The sequence below is a fragment of the Dermacentor silvarum genome, chromosome 8 (assembly GCF_013339745.2).
Source record: "Dermacentor silvarum isolate Dsil-2018 chromosome 8, BIME_Dsil_1.4, whole genome shotgun sequence".
Taxonomy (NCBI): Eukaryota; Metazoa; Arthropoda; class Arachnida; order Ixodida; family Ixodidae; genus Dermacentor; species Dermacentor silvarum.
In genome coordinates this window covers 146999367-147020309 of record NC_051161.1, presented here as the reverse complement: position 1 = coordinate 147020309, position 20943 = coordinate 146999367, and the positions used below count along the sequence as shown (strand labels likewise).

The following is a 20943-nucleotide window of genomic DNA, read 5'->3' as shown; positions in this document are numbered from 1 at the left end:
GAGGTTCCCTATAGATAAAATCTTCGCCGCGCGCCGTATGCCCGAGCGGAAGCGTGCGGGGTCGCGCGCTATCACGGAGAGCGAACACACTCAATCTCCCACGCGCAAGCAAGGTAGCGGAAAGCTAGCGCCGGAGGGAGGGGGGGGGGGCGCACTTATACTCTGCCAACAACCGCGCTCGTCGCTCGCTCGCACCGTCGCTTATCTCCACACGGCTCTGACCTTTATGCGCTGTGCATTCGCCGCTCAGTTTCCGTTGAAGCGATCGACCGCACGTACCTTCGCCCGTTGCTGCGGCGTACGCGCTTGCTGCCAGCGTTTTGACAGTCGTTGTCTGCAGTCATTCAGTGTGATCTATTCATGTTTGTTTGTGCGCGCTCACACCACGCTTGTTCAATCAGTTAGTAATAGTCGGGCCACATTTTCCAACGCACGCTACACATACAATGCTGCCCGGGTCGGCAGTGCAGCGCTACAGGTGTGTCCCTTCGCACGCGCTGCCCACGGGAAGCGCTTCTCATCAACACCACCGTTTCACACGCGCCTTCTCGAGGTCATCGAGTCTCTCTTCATGTCGGTCTACTTACGCCGCAGCACACCTGCTTACTTAATCAGCTCATGTTTAATACAATTCATATTGCTACCAAAGCCACTCACCTTACTTCGTATGACATTGCTGTGTTGCTATCGCATTCATTGCTTCGCCCTTAGGGATAAACTGTGACATTTTTTCACTTTCTTCTAACCTCTCTAATCTCGACTTAAACACTCTGGCAACAAGTGCCCGATTAAATACTTTAAGTTTGCTGAACCTTCCCGCACCCGTAGCTCCTACAATCTAAATCGTTGGCCATTGCAATCCACAACTGACATATACAAACAGTCTTTTTTTACCCAACAATGGAACGTTGGAGTGCATTACCCGGAAATGTGCGCTCTTCGCCTCTGACCGTTCTTTTTTTTTGTCGGCAATTGATATATGATGCTATCGCCACTCCTTCTACAGCCCAAGATGGGCTGCAGTATGTAAAAATAAATAAAAAAAGATAAGCAAAACAACATGGCATCTCTGTATCTGCATCTTCTTTTTGTTAGACTGTGAGATGCAGCTGCTGAATGATTTATTCCATGATGTGATTTAATGGCATATGTGTGCCAACTCCCCCAAATTCTACTCAGCCAGGCTCACACAAACTCCGCTTTACGGGCCGTGACAAGCCTTGTGAGCTGACTCTAAAGTGAGTTTCACTGACCCATGTAGACATTACATGACATCAAAGTTGGGACCTGTGCGGTGCATAAGCCAACATTGCATAGGAGTCCGTGTTACATCAGATGAAAATAAGGACAATTGTACACATTGCAGTTAGCGTTATAGAATTTAATTGACCGTCGTGTGAAAGCTTCGCCTCACGTCGATTCCGAGAAGTGCATTGGATCTGCATCAAAATGTTTTGCAATACTGGCTCTTTTGGCCATTACTGGGTGGCCACACTTTGTACATTTCAACATACGTTTAATAAATGATTGTGGTGCGATATATTAAAATAAACGCTTGGGCATTGCTGCAAGTAAAACAATCAGAACATGATACAAACAAATGCGCATAGTAGGATTCACAAGAATGCTAAATACATGTACAGACAGAATCGCACTATGGCGGATTTCGCCGCCATCTATCGCCAAAAATAAGCACAGGCCGACGCAGCAATGAGACCACACGTGGTCATGCCGCTTGCCGAGTCCATGGCCAATAGCAGCAACATACGTGCAACTTAGCAGTTACCGCGATTAGCAGCTACAGACGCTGGCGCAGTCCGCAGCCGGCCACTCAACCACTCTAAGCAGGTGTGTAAACTTGTATTGTCTATATTGTTACGGATGATCGATTTACCATTGCGTGCTACCATTGTTCACGGATACGATACTATTGGGTACCAGTAGGTTTTTCTTCCCACAAGAGTCGCCAAAGGGTTTTGCCACGGTGTCAAATGAAGCGTCTGTACAAGATGCGATGACGGATACCGGTGCTAAAGACCACGGAGGCAGCGTCACTCCCTCAGCAACGGCAAATGTCTTTTGTCCAGCGGGCTGTTGATCCAGGAGGTCTGATAATGACGTATCCTGACAAGAATCGACTCCAGGTTTTCGCTATTTATCGAAAGCTTGCCGGCACCACAATTGACTGAAGCCCCGCAGGTCTGCAGAAAGTCTATCCCTAATATAACATCGTGCGTGCAGCGTTCCGAAATCACAAGCTCGGCTAAATAACACTTGTCCGCCAATAACACATTTACAGCACAAACACCAAGGGGACGCAATATTTCACCGCTTACTCCACGGAATTTAGCATGCGTGTCGAGGGAAAACATCACTTTGCGTCGAAGCCGGTTTTTGAAAGAAAGGCTCATAACTGATCTCATAGCCCCGGTGTCCACCAATGCCATTGTTCATATACCATCAATTATCACATCCACTTTGTTTCTTAACATTGTAACCGGTGGAGGTATTAGTGTCATGTCGAGTCTGGCGACCTCACCTCCATCGGCCGCGCAGTGTAGTTTCTCGGCGGCTGTGGTGAGAATGAACGTCGCCTCGGTGAAGGAGAGCGACTTTGATGTGAAGACGGTGGAGTGAGACTGCGGTCTGAAACGGGCGAGTCGCAATGGTGATTCCGTCGAGGACTGTTGATGGGGAAGGTCGTCGACGATGTAAAGGAGCGTGGAGGCCAGGAATTGTCGAAGTTAGGACGTTCAGTCCCATAGGACGTTGGCTGTGACTCGTACCACCTCGGTGCCCAACGACGCTGACGACAGAATCTAGAGATGTGTCCTGTGACACCGCAGGTATAACACACGGGAGGCTCGGGGCTAACGTTCGGGTAGGATGGGTGTGTCTGTGGCTCTGAGTAGGCCGCTGCTGAACAACGGTCATATCCCTCAGCACGCTCGTTGCCGGTTTCCTGGTGGTAGTTCTGTTGCGTTCTCATTGGCCTTCTCGAGCGGTACTCCTCAACAGTCGTTGCAGCGATGGAAAGGGGAGCTGGTGGAGGAGTGCACGGATGTTGACCATCACGGAACTCAATGTTCAATTACTTGCAACGACATAGCTCCTCTCTAACAATCTGCCTAATTGTAGTCGCGAGATCGACTCATGGGATGTCGTCTTCAATGCTTGCAACAGTAGGTGCGTTTGCTAGCCGGCCAAACTTCGGGGTTATGAGGCCCAATTAGAGAGCCTCAAAGGTACGGCAATGACGTATTACGTCGGCGACTGAGCCAAGGTTCTCTTTACCAATGAGGAACTTGTAAACGTCCTCCGCGATTCCCTTCAACAAATGGCCAACTTTGTCCTCCTCTGACATACGAGGATTGGCCGTCCTGCATACCTTGAGCACGTTTTCGATGTAGGTCGTGCACCTCTCGCCCGGAACTTCAGCTCTTTGAAGGAGCGTTTGCTCGGCCTGCTTCTTCTTTGCGATTGAATCGCCGAAACACTCCTTGATTTCGGACCTTAAACGATCCCACGTTGTCAAAGTTTCCTCGTGGTTATCGAACCACACGAGCGCCGTGTCCACCAGAAAGAAGACTACGTTGGAGAGTCGCGTTACGCTGTCCCAACGATAATGCTTGCTCACCCGTTCGTAATGGTTAAGCCATTCTTCCACGTCCTCGCCGGGCTTCGCTCCAAATGTGCGAGGCTCTACCAGATGTTGGCGCTGCGACGGACTAGCCATCGTTTGGGTCGAAGATGCTGCTGGTTCCGTGCGAGTGTTGGCTTCGGTGTGGGACATCTGAAACACCGGAAGTAATGGGGGCAATCCAGCGATTCGGTGGCTTCGACGCAGATCAGGAGGTTGGAGAACCGTGCTGTCCGTGTTGCGTGGTGGTCGGGGGGTACCCAGCACCTTCACCAAAAACTGTTACGGATGATTGATGTTTATTCACAGATGAAGACCAGGATGGATGAGAGATCGCGACGATGTCGCCACCGAAATGTAGCCGTAGTTGCTGCTGAGTTCTTCGTTCTCCTCCTCTTCTATCTCCTCCTCTTTGCCACGTTACAATATCTTCCAAGTTTTAAAGTGGTCTCCTAAAAAATTCACCATGCTTGAATTATGAAACTTGCAAAGGTGAACAGTTTTAGTACACTGTTGTTCATGAAGAAAGTTCATATAACAGCTGAGAGATATTGTCAATGTGTGAACCTTTTCATCAGAACCGCATGTCGCACGCTTTTGACATTCAAGCAGCTTTTTCAACAGCAAGAAATGGAATCAGTTTCCCATGTTTTGAACATTGCGATAATAAAGGCAATTCAAGCAGACATAAACTTTCGCTAATGCAACCTGTTCAGTAATTGCAGGTTAGTTTGTACATTGACGCTTTCCTCGCGATTTCTTATTTCGGCCGATTATTCTAGTTTGAAATGGCTCCTATCAGCATGCACTAACATTGGTCTAATACAAGTACATGACCACCTTAGTAGATGGGAATGCCTGCTTTAATTTGCACTGAAGGAACCATAGCATCTGCTCTAATTGCATAGGTTTTTGATAATATGGGGTTTTCAGTTGCACTTTGATAATGTGCTGAAGCAGGTAGAAGTACACGCATGTTTACGAGAAAGGCAGATAGTTCCGATAGCTTCCTACATTGTGCTTGCCACTACGAAACAAAGAAATGTACTCCTAGCTGCACATTTCATGTTTGCCGTGGGGTTACACCGCCGCACTATGTACTGCAGGATATTGTTTTAAGCTTCTTGGTACACATTCACAAGTGGGAGACACAGGAATAGAAAGTATACGGCGTGCCCGTGTCTGTTAGAATGTGATGATGCAACGTACAAAAGTGACTGCAGCTCCTAAAAAAATTGTGGTATCAACTTTTACGCCTTTCGAATTAATCAAGAGGACCTCTATACATAATTACAGCACACGTGCAACGATGGACGACCCAGGCTAGCGCAAAGATTGAAGCTGACAACACAGATTCCTTTCAACACTCAGTAATCACACACAGATCATCTGTGTGTGATTTGTAATCACACACAGAGGCCGACGTGAGTATTCCGGTAGGTGCTTACTGCGGCGTTCAGTGTAACAATAGGTGCAGGAACCGCTTATGCGCAATTACGAGCAATATATATACACACATCATTTCTTCAGAAGCTGACTCTCAGAACAGGTAGCGCGAGGGTCTCACTGCGCTGACGCGATGCAGTGTTCATACAGGTATCAGAGACAAAAATTCAATAATGCTCAAGGTCTTTCAGGTCCCTGTGAAAGTTTTTTCAAGTAGCAATATTTTACAATCGCAACATTTCTAAGACACTATAGTTACACTTATATTAACGAAGTCGGTAAAATATGCCACTTACCTTGTTAACTCAAATTTTCTTATATTGAAATGGTGCCTTTCATGCAAATAAGTACCGTCGCTAACATATCTTCTTTTTGCACGGCAAAACTTTTAGACCCATCGCGCAACCGGAAAAAAACAGTTTCACTGAGGAAAAAAATAAATTTGTGGAATTTGAGAGTCGCAATCGAAGATACGGTTTCATGCTATGTCGATAATATTTTTACATAGCTGGTACGAAATGAAGCCGGCGACGTTTTTCTGTCCACTTCGGTGGCAGCTGATAGCGTTAGCCACCGGGGGATGGCAATATCGCGTCTTCGCTCGTCGATTCGTTGCACCCGCTGCCGCACAGACTCCATAAAAAAAAAAGAAGCACCGCTGCCATCGTCTTTGTGCTGTGCACTCGATGTGGCAGAACTTCACTGCATTGCCCGCCTCATGCGCATTTCTCGGATTTTTCTTCTCCGAAACAAAAGTGCGATAGCGCCAACAGGGAAGGGGTGGAACAGAGACCAGAACAGGATAGGCTCGAGAGGGTGCGACTGCGACGAAGGCGTGTAGTACGCAGGGTGCGCGAATCAAAGGCGAGTGCGGTAAAGGTACGTGTGTGACACGCTGGCAGGTGCGACAGATCGCTTTTTTTCTTTTTACTGTACCATTGCTTCTAATATAGCAACTTTGCTGGGCCCATGCTGATCCGCCATAGAAAGCGGATCACAAAATCAATGTTAGACTGTATTACTCCAGAAATTCAAGTGTTTTCAAGTAAAAAAAATGTCGCAGTTTCGCCCGAAAGGCGAAGCATCAATTGCCAAAGCAAATTACTAGTAGAGAGCTATTCGGAGTACGGATAGTAATTTTATAGGCTGCATAAACTTGGAGACATTCGCTTACTAACTGAATTAACAAACGTGGTGTCAGCGCGCACAAGCATACATTAATAGATCACACTCAATGACCGCAGACAACAACTGTCAAAACGCTGGCAGCAAGTGCCGCCGCCGCAGCGATTGAAGGTTCGTGCGGTCTATTGCTTCAACGGAAACTGAGCGGCGAATGCACAGCAAATACAAAGGTCAGAGCCGTGTGGAGATCGCTTGTAAGCGACGGTGCGGGCGACCGCCGCAGCCGGGCAAAGTCCAATTGCTGTTGTTGGCAGAGCAGAAGCTGCCCCCCCCCTCCCTCCCTCCAGCGCTGCCTTCCCGCTTTCCTCCTTTCTCGTGGGAGATTGAGTGGCCAGTTCCCCTTGCGCCTGGTTGCAAGATGCGCATTTGGTGCCGCTACACAGCGTCGCCCCGCCTCCTTCCCTCCGATACCCCCACGTCCTTTCGCGGGACGGAAGTCGCGTTTGCTTTCCGCCGTGCGTTCGCTCTCCGTGCTAGCGCGCGTTCCCCGCGCGCTATAACTCGCGCATACGGCGCGCGGCGACGATTTTATAGCCCTTGGACTTTACACGCAACCTCACGGCGACGGCTACGACGACAGCGACGCCGACGGCAGAAATCCGCTTGAAGTGTTCATATAATTGCTATCGCAATAAAAAAGAATTGCAGGACTTTCAAGAGCCTTGAAAACATTCTTTTCAATTTAAAGGGTTTCCACGGGTTTCAAGGTTCTGTACGTACCCTGCGACGACTTCGCTGCAGCCACATTCCTAACATTGCGTATGCGATGTATATGTGTTTGTTGATGGGTCATCTTGTAATTTGGCGTAGCTCTGGAAGAACGACACGGACATAGAAAACAGATGAGGCAACAGACAGCGCTGAACGACCAGCTGCGAACATCTGTGAACGTCCGCCATGTCTCATCGCACTGAACTTCAGGAACCGCTGTAACCATGGCGGAAGGAAAAAAAACTTACGAGAGGCCCTAGCCCCTCCGCGCACTAGAAGAAAAGTGCGGAGGAAGTGAGGTAGTATTTTAACGCGAAAGCGTTAAGGGCCTCGTGTCGCAGAAAATCCGGTGTCGGTGTCGGCGTCGAGGGCGTTGCCTGGCTAAGAAAATCATCCCGAACCACGCCGACCAGGCAGGCCCGCCGCATGGCGCAGTGGCGCTGGTGAACTGATCGAATTTCTCAAAGTAAAATGCGTTAGAAAAATCGTAAAGTACGACGTAACCACAACCTACAGACGCGATAGCGTCGGATTGTAATTTGAATATACGAGAAAACTAATTATCTTACGCGGAAACTCTAGCACAAGCCCCTTTTCTAGCATTTCTATACCACTGCTCATACAGCGGCGCGCCGCGGTGTCCCCGCAAAAATACCATCCATATTGGAGCTCGCCTCCTCGGCAGCCTCCAACAGCGTTTCATGCATAGCCGCACGTGGAGGCGACCGCTGAAGATGCGAAGTTGGAGAAAAAGAAAGCTGCAGTTGCCGGGAAGCCTGATAAGCAGCCAGGGATCTTTGTGTGCTATCACGTTCCGCTCTTAAAGGCGAAGCTTAAGCGTGCTCCAATTTTTTTTTTCGCTGTAGCGGCCACGTTTTCGGGTTCCAATGGCGGCTTTGTTATGGTTGTGCGCGCTCACACGTGTTGCTCCGTAGGTTTGGTACCGTGGTGAAGGCGTCGTGTGTGCAGGATTGCGTTGGTCTCCATGTTTTGTTCTGCTGTGTCATCTATACCGTGTTCTCCAAGCTGTTGCTGTGGCCAGGTGAGATTGGAAGAAGTAAAAAGCGTGAAACGAGCGCGCAAGCAACGCGGTGCACCGGTACCACGCCACGGACGAAAAACGACCTGGCAATATATTTCCCGTCTTCGGTGGATTCATGCTAACGTGTCATCGCAGACTGAAACCACTGTGCTTCAGAATATCTACGATGAACTCCATGCACGTCAGTGACAGCTGTGCAGTGTTCTTGCATTTCAGAGCGGACGATGCAATTATGGCATGTAAAACAGCCATGTGGAAGGATGGGAAAGAAGCGGCGGCCATGAGTAATAAAAGGACGAACTGCAGTAATCTTATCTGAGTGCTGGAGGTGCGCAAGGCGGATGGTGCAAGAATTAACAAGGCTTAACAGAAGAGCGTATGCCTGCGCGCACATCAAATTGCTGATAGTCGCACGTAGGCCCAGTGAACCTACTAGCCGCGCGCACACGCGCTTACTGCTCGGCACCGCAGAACTTTGTTTGCGTGAAGCTTTACTTACCGGAAGAACAATAAACCTCAGGCCGCAGTCGGTGTACTAATTGAACGCGTAACTACGGTCTCCTCTGCCGGACTGTTTGTCGGCGCGCTGTGGATCGTCACATCTCCGCGGTGCGTGGCCGCCCTAAACGTGTTCAATAAAGAGACACGATTCCTAAAAAGCCACGACCAGCATATGTACCTGTATGTTTTCATAAACTGCAGATGGGCTTGCCATGGGTATATCGCGATGGAATACGCCGCGATTGGATCCGTTGGTCGGATCACTAGGGCTCGGGAACATGCGCGGAGCCCGACGTGGGTGCGGGCCGAAGGCGAGAAATCTAAACAAGAGAATCTAGCACGACAAAGTGGCGGAGTAACGACAACGTCCGGCGCCACTGAGCTTCACAGTGAGTGACGTCAGCGCTTCTCCTCAGTTTTTCCTTCCTCCATGGCTGTAGCGCACTCCAAAACAAACAAACTTCGAAGCATTTTTAAGTTACAGAACAAGCGTATTGACTCCTAGTAGAGACAGGTCAATAATATAAAATACACGGGCTTTTTCATTACATTTCAAAAGTTATAAGGTGTATGCCACAAGGCCTGGCAACCCTGGGCGTCGCACCAGCCACGTTGTTGAAATCACAACCGTGTCAAATGAGTCCTCTCAGAATCGCAATGTGACGCGTGCGACTGCATCGATTTTTTTTTCGCTCCAGTCGCAGCATGTGAAACGACCTTGAGTTTACTGGAACGCTCCGACGTATGCCGTGTTGGCGCAACAACATGGCAGCGCCGAGGCTGCTCGCTTCGGCGCTAATTCACCAGTGATCGTGGTCCTCCGTGGTGACAGTATGAAATAAATGCTAAAATAGGTAATTAGTCTCATGTTACGCCGAGGAAAAAGCATGATCACTCTTTTGTTATTATTGAGATCCGTTGTTACTTTTGACGCAGCTGGTGGCTAGCCACCATAGGTGGGCCTGGAGGTACGCCGTCTACGCGGAAATATTGTGTTGATTTTCATGTAACAGATGGCGCCACATAATTGTACATCGCTGATTAACGCTAAATACTGTGGCGCCATCTGTTAGATGGAAGTCGACAGACTTTTCCGCGTTCATGGATTCCGAGATTGGGCCGTGACAGCACGCGCCATCCTTCTAGGCCATAGAGTTAATATAACCACTTCTAGAGGAAAAGCTCCGCATAGCGACCATGTATTGAAATCGGGAACCGCAAGGGCGCCGCCATGTTGCTACCCTATTCACGCGCGCAGGCGTAGACGACGAGATGTGATTCAGATGACGCGTGCAATCAACGCGATCCCGAGCATCCGTCAGTATGGTCACGCCATCAAGTTAAGGCGCCTGCAAACGCAGCCTTTTAGACACCGTCAATTTTACATCAAAATTTTCTAAATAGCCATCGGATCTTTCTGAAGAATATACGGAATGAACTTCAAACGTTGTCCGTGCCTAGGTGCTACGTTTAAGTGCTTGTTTGTGCATAATATATAAAAATATCTTCACTGCTACAAAAATTTGTCGTAGCAACATGGTGGCGCCTTTGCGGTTCCCGCTTTTTTCGCCCAGCTTTTCGTCTAGAGTTAGTATACTAATATAATGTTCAGGCCCCTCTATAGGCTTGGCAGCATCGAAACAAACAACCGATCTCAATGATAACGACAGAACAGCGCTATAGTTTGTCCTCAGAGAGAGATGAGACTAAGAAATGGATGAGCTCACCGTTTATTTCTCCCGTGAGTTGATTATCACGGATAAATTAGGTTCGAAGCGGGCAGCCTGGGCTGCCATGTTGCTGCGGAAAAATGGTACACAGCGGTGCGTTCTGGAGCACTTATACCGGAGCCACGCCTGCGCAGTCGTGGTAGCCGGTAACGCTCGTGGTACACGGTAACGCTCTGCTAAAACTGTCTAATAATGGCTGCGCAATGTGGGCCGATGCTGAAGGTGGTGCATTCTAACACAGCATCCCGAAGGGCTGACGGCCACGGCGGAAGAATGGGAGAAATTGGCACGCTCTCTCTTAAGTGAACTTGTTGCTGTGCGACATGACGTTAGCGAAAGGCAGTGGAAAGTCTTTCCCTGAATCGAAACCAGCGAGTGCACGCGTGCTCTCGCTCTTGCTATGATAGTGGCCGTTGTTGCTATAGTTGCTGTTGACACTAGAGAAGTATGCGTGCGATTGCAGCTTGATAACAAAGGCGTACTCTGTTTTAACAGCGAAGATGTTCAAGCCAGCCGAAAAACGCGCGTTTCACGAAAAGCCAGCCGCGCCGTAGCCATGGCAACCAGCGACGCCGCAACTGCCTGCCACTGCGTTGCCTAGCAGCCACTTCGCGAAGCGTCGTGCGCTTTGCTCGGGAGAGAGAAAGAGAAATGAGAGTGAGAGAGAGAGAGAGAGAGAGAAACAAATTGTACTAACGAGGCAACGCGCAGAGCTACTGCCGATGCCAACCGCGCTTCTGCGTTTCCTCGCATTAGCGCCGAACGCTCGTGGTGCCCGTGACTGCAGTAGGCGCCACTGGCTGCGGCTCGGCCGAGCTCCCACCAGCTGCGCGCCACCCGTACAGTGTGCATAGCTTTCGCCCCACTTCCCTTACATGTGCTCCGACTGCAAGTGCTTCGCTAGGCGTTCCCCGATGCCACGGACCACGAGGAAATGCTTATACACTTCGTATAGCCATGACTATACGGCCTAGTCAGGAGACACACTCTCCTTTTGCCCCCTTCGTGGGTATTTTGTGAAAATGCCCAAATAAAATAAAATGAAATGAAATGACCAGCTAGGAACCTATCAGCTCCCCTATGTCTTTAGCCTTGAGCCACTAGTGCAAGCTACCCCGATTTTTTTCATTGCATGTAAGCGCCAATTCAGTCCTGTATTGTTATACTGTGTGAAGCAATAAAGAAAAGCCTTCTTGGTTAGAGCATCGGACTGTTTGTGCTCGGAATCGAGGTTCGATTGTACCATTGTACACTTGAACTTCATTTTTATTGAAGAGGACCAAAACTATGCGAGGCAGAAATTTAACCTACCTACTGCAATGTGCCTGGGATGACCCAGTGAGTACGTTGCATTAAAGAAAGGTAGCTTTATGTGGGGAACCAGCGATGGCCAGGAGGAGCTACGGTAGTTTGAGCGTGTTACTAAAATATGCTGACACCGCCCGGTAGAGAGGCATGAAGATGGCACAGCATATTTAATTATGAAGGGTGCCTGCATCAATGTTTGATTTAGCCCGATGCGTCCGTCCAAGCTCTGTCTGTGGCCATACATGTGCGTTGTGAGGAGGCCAAGTACTAATACGCTCTAGCACGTCCCGTCAGCACTTGGACACTTGTGCCTCAAGATGAGCGGTGAAATTGCTGATGCAGAATTGTAGCACGCGATGCCGTAAACTGTTTCCACGACTCGCTAGGCTGTTTGTTATTGCGCTGCTGTGGGCACGCGAAGTTTCAGCGCTAGTTGCCCGTAGCCTCAGGGTCGCACGTTTTCTTCTGACATAATTAGTCCTTCGCGTGTACAATGGCACTTGCCTTCTTAAAACATATGGTGCACTCTGGATCATTTAGCAGGGTCGATAGAACACACAGAAGTATATAAAAAAAAACGCACAACACGCAATGTGGGAATCTATCTCAAGGTTTGAAGGATATGGCGAACAAGGAGTGCGACGACATTATTTAACGTTTCGATTTGCGTGCACTTCCCCGACATTATGTGGATTCGCTAAGGGGCCCTAACAAGAAGACTTGCACGTAATCTCTGAGCAGTCGGTCTTATACAGTATGATCATGATGTCAACCTCCGCAGTGTCATGTCTAGTAGAATGTGTAACGCTATCTGAAGTGCAATGTACGAGACATCAGCGGGAGAAATACCAAAGGAGCGAGGCCGTCTGCCAAGCAGCGTCTTCAAAAATGTAGTTTTCCTTTCTCAAGGTATACTGGGAGAATACAGTTCGCGTTGTACTAATAATTACCTTTTATATGTATTTTTATGCTTTAATCGAAGATTGTTGAGCGCACCGGATGGAGCCGTTCGCGGGTAATGAGCCGTTTCGAGTATTCAACTGACGCAAGCGCAAGAAATGTGGCCTGCGCACTGACCATGAGCAGCAATGGCTACCAATTTCTTTTCCCGGCTCAGGTCAAGATATGAGGGTGAAGTGCATACTCCTGTCCACAAGCATGTTGATTCCCATGCCACAAAGATTGGAATGAGTATACTTCTGAATAGGATAAATTAGAACCTCTGCCTGCAACCATGCGCTTATGCTAATTTTTTCCGTAAAAGAAAATCTGAGGCAATCTTGATGCCAGGGATTCCGTTATCTAAGGCTGCCGTCCATTGGCAAACACCACTTACAAACGAATAGTTTTGTGAATTCGGCACGTGGTTCTGCCTTTACACAAAACCGTTATAAAAGTTATGTTGTGTTTTTGCTGAAGTTCGGCACATTCTATATACTTTTTGTTCACATGGAATATAATATCATGACCTATTTTTACTAGGGTGTATTCACACACACAAAAAAGTATTACGATAGAACTGTTCGTGGGATCAAACGTGAACGAATCGTCATGCTGGATATTTATTAGCGAAGGTGGTTCTTCTGCAGCAAACAGCTCTTACGACACCGAAAAGCTTTTTGAATCCGGCTGATGGAGTTTGAAAATATGTGAACACTACCAAAATAACTGCTATTTTTGAAATATTGAAAATACAATTGGTAAGACGTATGAAGCGCAGGTGTTGTACATAACACAGCAATGCTTTTTATAAACACTGTCTTTTTGCTTAACTCACACAACCTTCGGGCAACCTTCCCGTAATGTTTAGGCTTCCTCTTCTGCCCTATAAGGTGCAATTTGCTAGTCTGCGATCCATTTACGTTGCGCAATTTTAAGCTAAGCTTTATAGGTTCACAATTGTCGGAGGTGGCGGCGGCGGCGGTGTCACGCTGAAAAGTGGGCCGATCCTGGCGATTGTGCAGAAAAGGTCCAAGCTCAATGGCACATTCCAGGGACAAAAGAGAGACAGAGAATGAGAGAGAGAAAGAAATAAAGAGAAAGAAATAAGGAGAGAGGGAGAGATAGATAGAGAGAAAGAGAGAGAGAAGTAAAGAGAGAAAGAAATAAAGAGAGAGAGAAAGATAGATAGAGAGAAATAGAGTTAAAGAAACAGAGAGAAAGAAAGTCACCAGGAAGGTAAGATAACACACAGCTTCGCTTACCCCCATTTTCTCGACAGGGGAAGGGCTGGTGAATTTTTTTGCGAATATCTTCTATAATTTTGCCATTTTCTTGCTGTCAGTAAAGAATAAACATATGGATCAATATTGAGTTTCTACAAGAATTGTTCGCTCATACCTTCTCAGTGATTGCCTGCTAAGAGTTTGCCTTCGGTTTACCGCTGTTTCAGCATGGTGGGAGGTGTGGGGAAGAACGATACGGAGTTAGGGAAGCTAGCTACCTTTACTCCATTGTCTATGGGGTCCTGCCACACCATGATCTTGGCGCCTGTCCGTCCCACGCTGTCCAGAGTCCGTTCCACGTAGTACTGCTCGACGTCTCTCGCGGCCGACATGTTGTGCAGTGCCATGAATGCGTCGATCTCGGGACTGGACTTCCTGTGAGTGCCGATAAAGTCGAACACACCGATCAAAGGCGCTAACGTCAAGTCGCGCTTTCACCGACTTCATGAGCACCGGACATCTAACACATTTGGATGCGGACGGACGGACGGACGGTATGAGTACACATTTGAGACGAGGTGGTGGCTGAAGTTTAGGAGGTCGTTATTTTGACCTTTCTTCTGTTTTTTTTTCGGTCTTTAGGCTTCGTCGTTCATGTTAAAACAACATCGAAGAAATAAGTTTAAAGTCTCTTCATTTTAACACGAAAGTGTTTTATGCCGGGGTCCACCAAGACTTCACTGACGTATTTCCGTCACGGAAATACGTCAGTGAAATCGATATGACGATTTCCGTCACGGAAATACGTCATAGAACATAATACAAAGAAAGAAACCAGAAGAAAAAGTTCCACAAACATGCAAAATTTGGAAATCGAACCCACGACCTCTCGGTCCGCGACGATAGATCGCCGAGCGTTTAACCCATAGCGCCACAAACGCATTTGAAGAGAGCTACACAGACGCGCCTTATATATCTAACACTCCTCCGTGTACCCGCGCTCTTGCTCGGGGCGGTGCCGCCGCCTACGAGCAGAAAAGAGAAGTACTGCATTATGACACTAACGCGCACCGACAGTGAACGCTTCGGTGGTCTCAGCACTACGACGCCTCGATGCCAGCATTCGAAGGGACGCTGGCATCAAGAAGCACTACCAACGCCACCTAGGTGGCGTTCACCGTACTCAGCACAGCGGAGCGTGGCCTCCGCAATTAGCTCTGAAAATGTTTCTGAAGTTGATCGCGGAGGCTGCAATTACGACGCGCTGTACGCGCTGATTTGACTCGGTGACGATTCAGTTACGTGCTTTGTCTTGCGCGTTGTATTAGTGTGTCAGTTACGTGCTTCGTCTTTCGCGTTGTGCTAGCGTGTGCAGCGTAGTGCAGCTTCCATATGCACGACGGTTGCTCATGGTCATCGACGTTGGTAGTCGTGATGGAGGAGACGTGCCACCAGGCGTCAGCGTGGGTGCATCAACGCCTAAGGGCGCTTTAGCCACAAAACAACAATAGACATTATATATCAATGTGCAATAAACATTACACTACTTCTGTGAAGACACGTTTCACTTTCGTGTTCTATACCGATTCCTATATAAGAGGGATCAACCACATGTTTTTAACACGAAAGTGTTTTATGCCGGGGTCCACCAAGACTTCACTGACGTATTTCCGTCACGGAAATCGTCATAGAACATAATACAAAGAAAGAAACCAGAAGAAAAAGTTCCACAAACATGCAAAATTTGGAAATCGAACCCACGACCTCTCGGTCCGCGACGATAGATCGCCGAGCGTTTAACCCATTGCGCCACAAACGCATTTGCAGAGAGCTACACAGACGCGCCTTATATATCTAATGGCGAATTCCATTGGGAGAAGAGGAGCAGGGCGCCGCGCAGTGCGGAGTCGGGTGACAGCGCAGTGAGAGCAGGGACACTCGACCCGCCACTGGAATACGGCGTGCATTCGGACAGCAGGTGGGAGGGGGACTTGTGAGGAGAAATGTACCATGTGACTAATAGCAATCGACGTCCCACCATTCTCTGCAGGAGAGCGGCAAAACACGCCTGATCATCTTGTAATCTGTCGGGCTTAACGCTGTCACCGTTTGCGGCCACGTACTACATACTTTTGTGCAGCGCCGACGCATTCCTCAACGTTTCCGCCTGCGAAGATCATCTCAAGTTGAGCTCTAGCAGCTTTCGCTGCTGTCACCGTCGAGCGTCTCAAGCACTTCAGCAAGGCGAAGACGCTTTGCTGCCGCTGTCCCCCGCGCATCCGACGAGAAGCAAGGCGGACTAGAAATGCCAGGATCTGTCGCTAAATCGCTGCGAAGCTCGCTCGTATCACCGACGTCAAAATCAGCGGTGTCAAAACACAAACTACGCTAGGCTGCCATTGCCGCCGCGCGCGCCGGCTGAAGCAAAATAAAAAGAAATGAGGAGGATATGACGGTTTAAGCCACGTGACTTCCTCCGTACTCCGCTTTTCAAGCGAGAGCAGTCCGGACTGCTCCCAGCTGCTCTCGGCGCCGCGAAACTGCTCTTGTTCTACCACTGGATGACGGCGCTCCCACTCCTGTTCGACCACTGAAACACGTCGCCTCTGGAACGAGCACTTTCAGCGTGCTTTTGAGTGCTCCTGTTCTCCCAATGGAATTCGCCATAACACTCCTCCGTGTACCCGCGCTCTTGCTCGGGGCGGTGCCGCCGCCTACGAACAGAAAAGAGAAGTACTGCATTATGACACTAACGCGCACCGACAGTGAACGCTTCGGTGGTCTCAGCACTACGACGCCTCGATGCCAGCATTCGAAGGGACGCTGGCATCAAGAAGCACTACCAACGCCACCTAGGTGGCGTTCACCGTACTCAGCACAGCGGAGCGTGGCCTCCGCAATTAGCTCTGAAAATGTTTCTGAAGTTGATCGCGGAGGCTGCAATTACGACGCGCTGTACGCGCTGATTTGACTCGTTGACGATTCAGTTACGTGCTTTGTCTTGCGCGTTGTATTAGTGTGTCAGTTACGTGCTTCGTCTTTCGCGTTGTGCTAGCGTGTGCAGCGTAGTGCAGCTTCCATATGCACGACGGTTGCTCATGGTCATCGACGTTGGTAGTCGTGATGGAGGAGACGTGTCACCAGGCGTCAGCGTGGGTGCATCAACGCCTAAGGGCGCTTTAGCCACAAAACACAAATAGACATTATATCATCATCATCATCATCATCAGCCTATATTTATGTCCACTGCAGGACGAAGGCCTCTCCCTGCGATCTCCAATTACCCCTGTCTTGCGCTAGCGTATTCCAACTTGCGCCTGCGAATTTCCTAACCTCATCATCCTATCACACATTATATATCAATGTGCAATAAACATTACACTACTTCTGTGAAGACACGTTTCACTTTCGTGTTCTATACCGATTCCTATATAAGAGGGATCAACCACATGTTTTTTGTGTGTTCTTTGCTTTTACACCACCAATATTCAAACCTGCTTTTACTATTATCCAACACATATTTATGAACGCAGGCGTGACTGCCGTGCCGGTGCGTAGACGGCGGAGTGCCGGGAACGCGTGGCACTCCGCCGTCTACGCACCGGCACGGCAGTCACGCCTGCGTTCAAAGCCCAATACATCGACAAGTCGCTTGACCCCACCTGCGGAACTTGCACCACGGGTGCGCCAGCCACAGCCCACCACTTGCTATGGACATGTCCTGGCCTGTCATCACTGCGAAGAATCTGCCTTGCTGGGCTGCAGAGCTCAGTCGCCACTCTCAATGACTGGATCCTTCCTAGAGGGACCCCTCAACACCGCAAAGCTATATATGACAGCTTGCTCACCTACCTTATAAGAAGCGAAACCATTAACTTAATCTAGGCACCTCACCGGAAAAACCACTGGGGTTGCCTTTTCATACAAGTACAATTTTCTATTTTTTTTATGACTGAATAAACGTATTTCTCTCTCTCTCATATTTATCAACCTTCCCTCTATTCAATAAGGTCGATCATTGGGCTAGTTGGTGACACCATATTGAGAAACGGTGGGGGAGAAAGTGAGAGCACGAAATACACAGCATAAAAATAGAGTCGACGATGCAAACGCTGCAACTTGCTGTGTTTGAGTTCGGCTTTGAGTTCGGGCCACATTTTCATAGCTACCAGCGTCAAAAATGTAACATCCAATGAATCTCGTTCTCTATCTTGTTCTTTGTGTGTTGCCTACTTTGCTCATTCAAAAAGAACGTAGAGCGACAAGTCGTCAAACGTAGAATCGAGACGTCAGTCTTTGCACAAGCTAGGAGCGTTAACAGGCAAATGAACTGTTCCATGCGTCGCTCGGTCTTCAAGTGCACAGCGAGGTTCACAACTTATGCAATTTCAATAAATGTCTTGCAAAGGCGTTCGATAGTCTATGCCGTAAAATTGATTTTACGACATTTAAACAAAAGCCTGGACATTGAATGTTTATTCCTCATGCTTACGCAATTTGAGGCTTATCGCCGAACCCAGCATAAATGGTCATGAATTTTTCGTATATTTCCTTCGACTCTAGGTTGAATAATCTCACCTTATGACCCGCCCTGGTGGCTTCGGCTATGGCGTGGTGGTATTTCGATGGGGGCGGGGGGGACACGAAACGCTCATTTAATTAGATTTACATGTGCGGTAAAGATCCCCAGGTGGTCAAGCTTAATCCGGAGTCCACGCCAATGACGTGCGTCATAATCAGATCGTAGTTTCGGCATGAAAAACCCCAGAATTTAATGTTTACTTTAATTCTTCTTTCGGGAACACTATGTCATGCTCATACGCGCATGTCATTCGTGAACTAAAAGTACCAGGAGCTCAGCGTTAAAGAAAGAAAATCCATACCACGTATGAGAAATTACATTGTGTGAAAGAACGTCTCTAAATTGCACCATGGATTATGAGAGACGCCGTATTGCGAAGGGCTGCGGAATAATTTCGACAACCTGGCGGAATTCCCCTTCCCCGTGGTATGGTACACGAGTATTTTAACAGCTGAGCTGTTTAGGCCGGGTGTAGTGTGTCAACCGCGAACAGAAAATGTGGGCCGATCCTGGCGGTAGTGCAACAATTAATTAATTAATTATGGGGTTTTACGTGCCAAAACGACGATCTGATTATGAGGCACGCCGTAGTGGGGGACTCCGGAAATTTGGACCACCTGGGGCTATTTAACGTGCCCCTAAATCTAAGTACACGGGTGTTTTCGCATTGGCGGTAGTGCAGAAAGGGCCAAAGCGCAATGGCACATGTCCATGTGTACTAGCGGAGCTGGACCTGGCTAAGCATAGCTAAGCATGGTTGGGATTACTTAAGCTTAGTCAGTCATCGATAGTCAATCGATAGCCCATCAATAGCTAATCGATAATCGATGAATAATCAATAAATTCTGGAAAATGCTGGGGATGACTTCGTAGTGCTTATCCTAGCCCAAAAGACTGGAATAGGTAGGTGCCCATCAGTTCCGCTGTCTCTTAAGCAGTGCGCCTCCAGTGCAAGCTACGCAAATAGTTTTTTTTGCATTCCGTCCCCTGAAGATATCGTTTCCTCCACCCTAAGATAAAATTAAATAAAAGTGAGCGATAAGCCACCACGAGCGGGAATCGAAACGGCGACCTCGCGCTAAGCAGGTGAATACCATAGCCACTGAGCAACGGTGTAGGGTCACACCCTAAAGATATTTAATAATAATTATTGGACGAAATTATAGTTTCAAAGGGTGCAACATTCTCTAAAAATGCATACAGGGTGATTATTCTAAGCTGCACCAAATGTTAGGTGACCACACACGCGATATGCACGAGGCCACCCGCTTAGACTTCTATCCCTTCATGGCCGTACCAGCAAAAGTAGTGCACTTCATCCATGCCGAGGTGCACGTAGCGGTCTTTAAATAGCCGTGCCACCTGGGGAAGAAGCCACTGCATCAGGCTGTAGCTCTGGTTCTTCGTCGGGTCGAGCATCTCGAAGGCAGCGTGCAGGGGCCACTTCGCGGTACCCCGGCTGCCGTTGACGTAACAGGGCGTGAGGACATCTGCGTGCCACAGACGGGCAGCCACGTTAAGTGGCTTTGGAAAGCGGTCAGATATTTCCAAAAAGCATTATTGTTGCATGCACAACGCATGTAACCGACATGGCTTTAAATCGTATAGCTGCGAAGCGGGCATCATGGTCGCGGTACGTGAAGAGCTCCGAATTAAGTTTTCCCCACCTATAGGTCAACAACCTATAGGATCAAAGAGGGACAGGAGACATTTAGCGGAAGTGTGTCCTGCAGTGCTTCGATCTTCCTAAGTCAGTTTTCCCCCTAACTTGGATAAAAAGATTCCTTATATTTTTCAAATTTGTGCCAAATGTGGTTGTGCAGTTAGCAATTTTGTTTTCTGTAAGTTTTTGCTTGTGCTATGGGACACACTGCACACTTTATAGTTTCTAAGCTCTAAGCGAATTTATTTCTAAGCTCGTTTTAACCTCTCCAGACTCAGTGTCCGCCTCTATGAACTTTTGCTAGCATTTTCTAGAAAACAAAGAGCACTTCCAAGCACTCTGAGCGCTCGTCTATTGCTGTTTACGAGTCTGCGCTATCATCTGGCTGAGTTTGGGCCAAATAGGGCGTCACTGAGCGGCCTTCCATCATTTTGAAATGGCGGCTTGGAACAAGAACACGTTCTACGTCAGAAGCCTACGTTATTATCACCATTACATTCTTCACACGAGTCGCATATCAACTAAGTGCATCACAATATGTTCCTGGAGGAACAAAGCCAAACGCGAATTGTTTAATTGGTGAATTAAACAAATGTGCATGTTTTTACTACAGAGTAAATACAGAGTAAACAAAAGACCAAAAAAAAGTGAGACTGTGCGATAGAAGGCAATTTGTGCGCAATAACAATTTTAAATTTTTTCTTCTGTGCCTGAATCCCAGTGTCCTTGTGCGTGGAGCTTAATTTCTAATTCAACTACAATCAACTCAAAACATATTGCTTTAGAAATGGTCGATCTGAGCCCCTGCAATGAATTTAAGGGTGCTAAATGAATAATACTGACACGCATGCTTGTTTATCTTCATCCAGTGACCACATTTCACCGGCTAGAAAATGTTAAAGGTTATCGCTCAGCGCAAGACGCACCTTTCTGTATCGGAAGTTTCTCCAATGTTATCGATGGTTCTATC

The 20943-nt window shown here is 48.2% G+C and overlaps 1 protein-coding gene across 1 annotated transcript in view; it reads right to left on the bottom strand.

The window, feature by feature from the left end:
- The window catches only part of LOC119462479 (beta-hexosaminidase subunit beta), a 75322-nt gene that overhangs the window by 25009 nt on the left and 29370 nt on the right, over positions 1-20943 (bottom strand). Inside the window, exons 7-8 of the mRNA XM_037723825.1 lie at positions 19608-19800; positions 14007-14163 (exon numbers count right to left, since the gene is read on the bottom strand). Coding sequence (XP_037579753.1) covers positions 14007-14163; positions 19608-19800 — 350 coding nt within the window. The remainder of the gene's footprint in view (positions 1-14006; positions 14164-19607; positions 19801-20943) is intronic.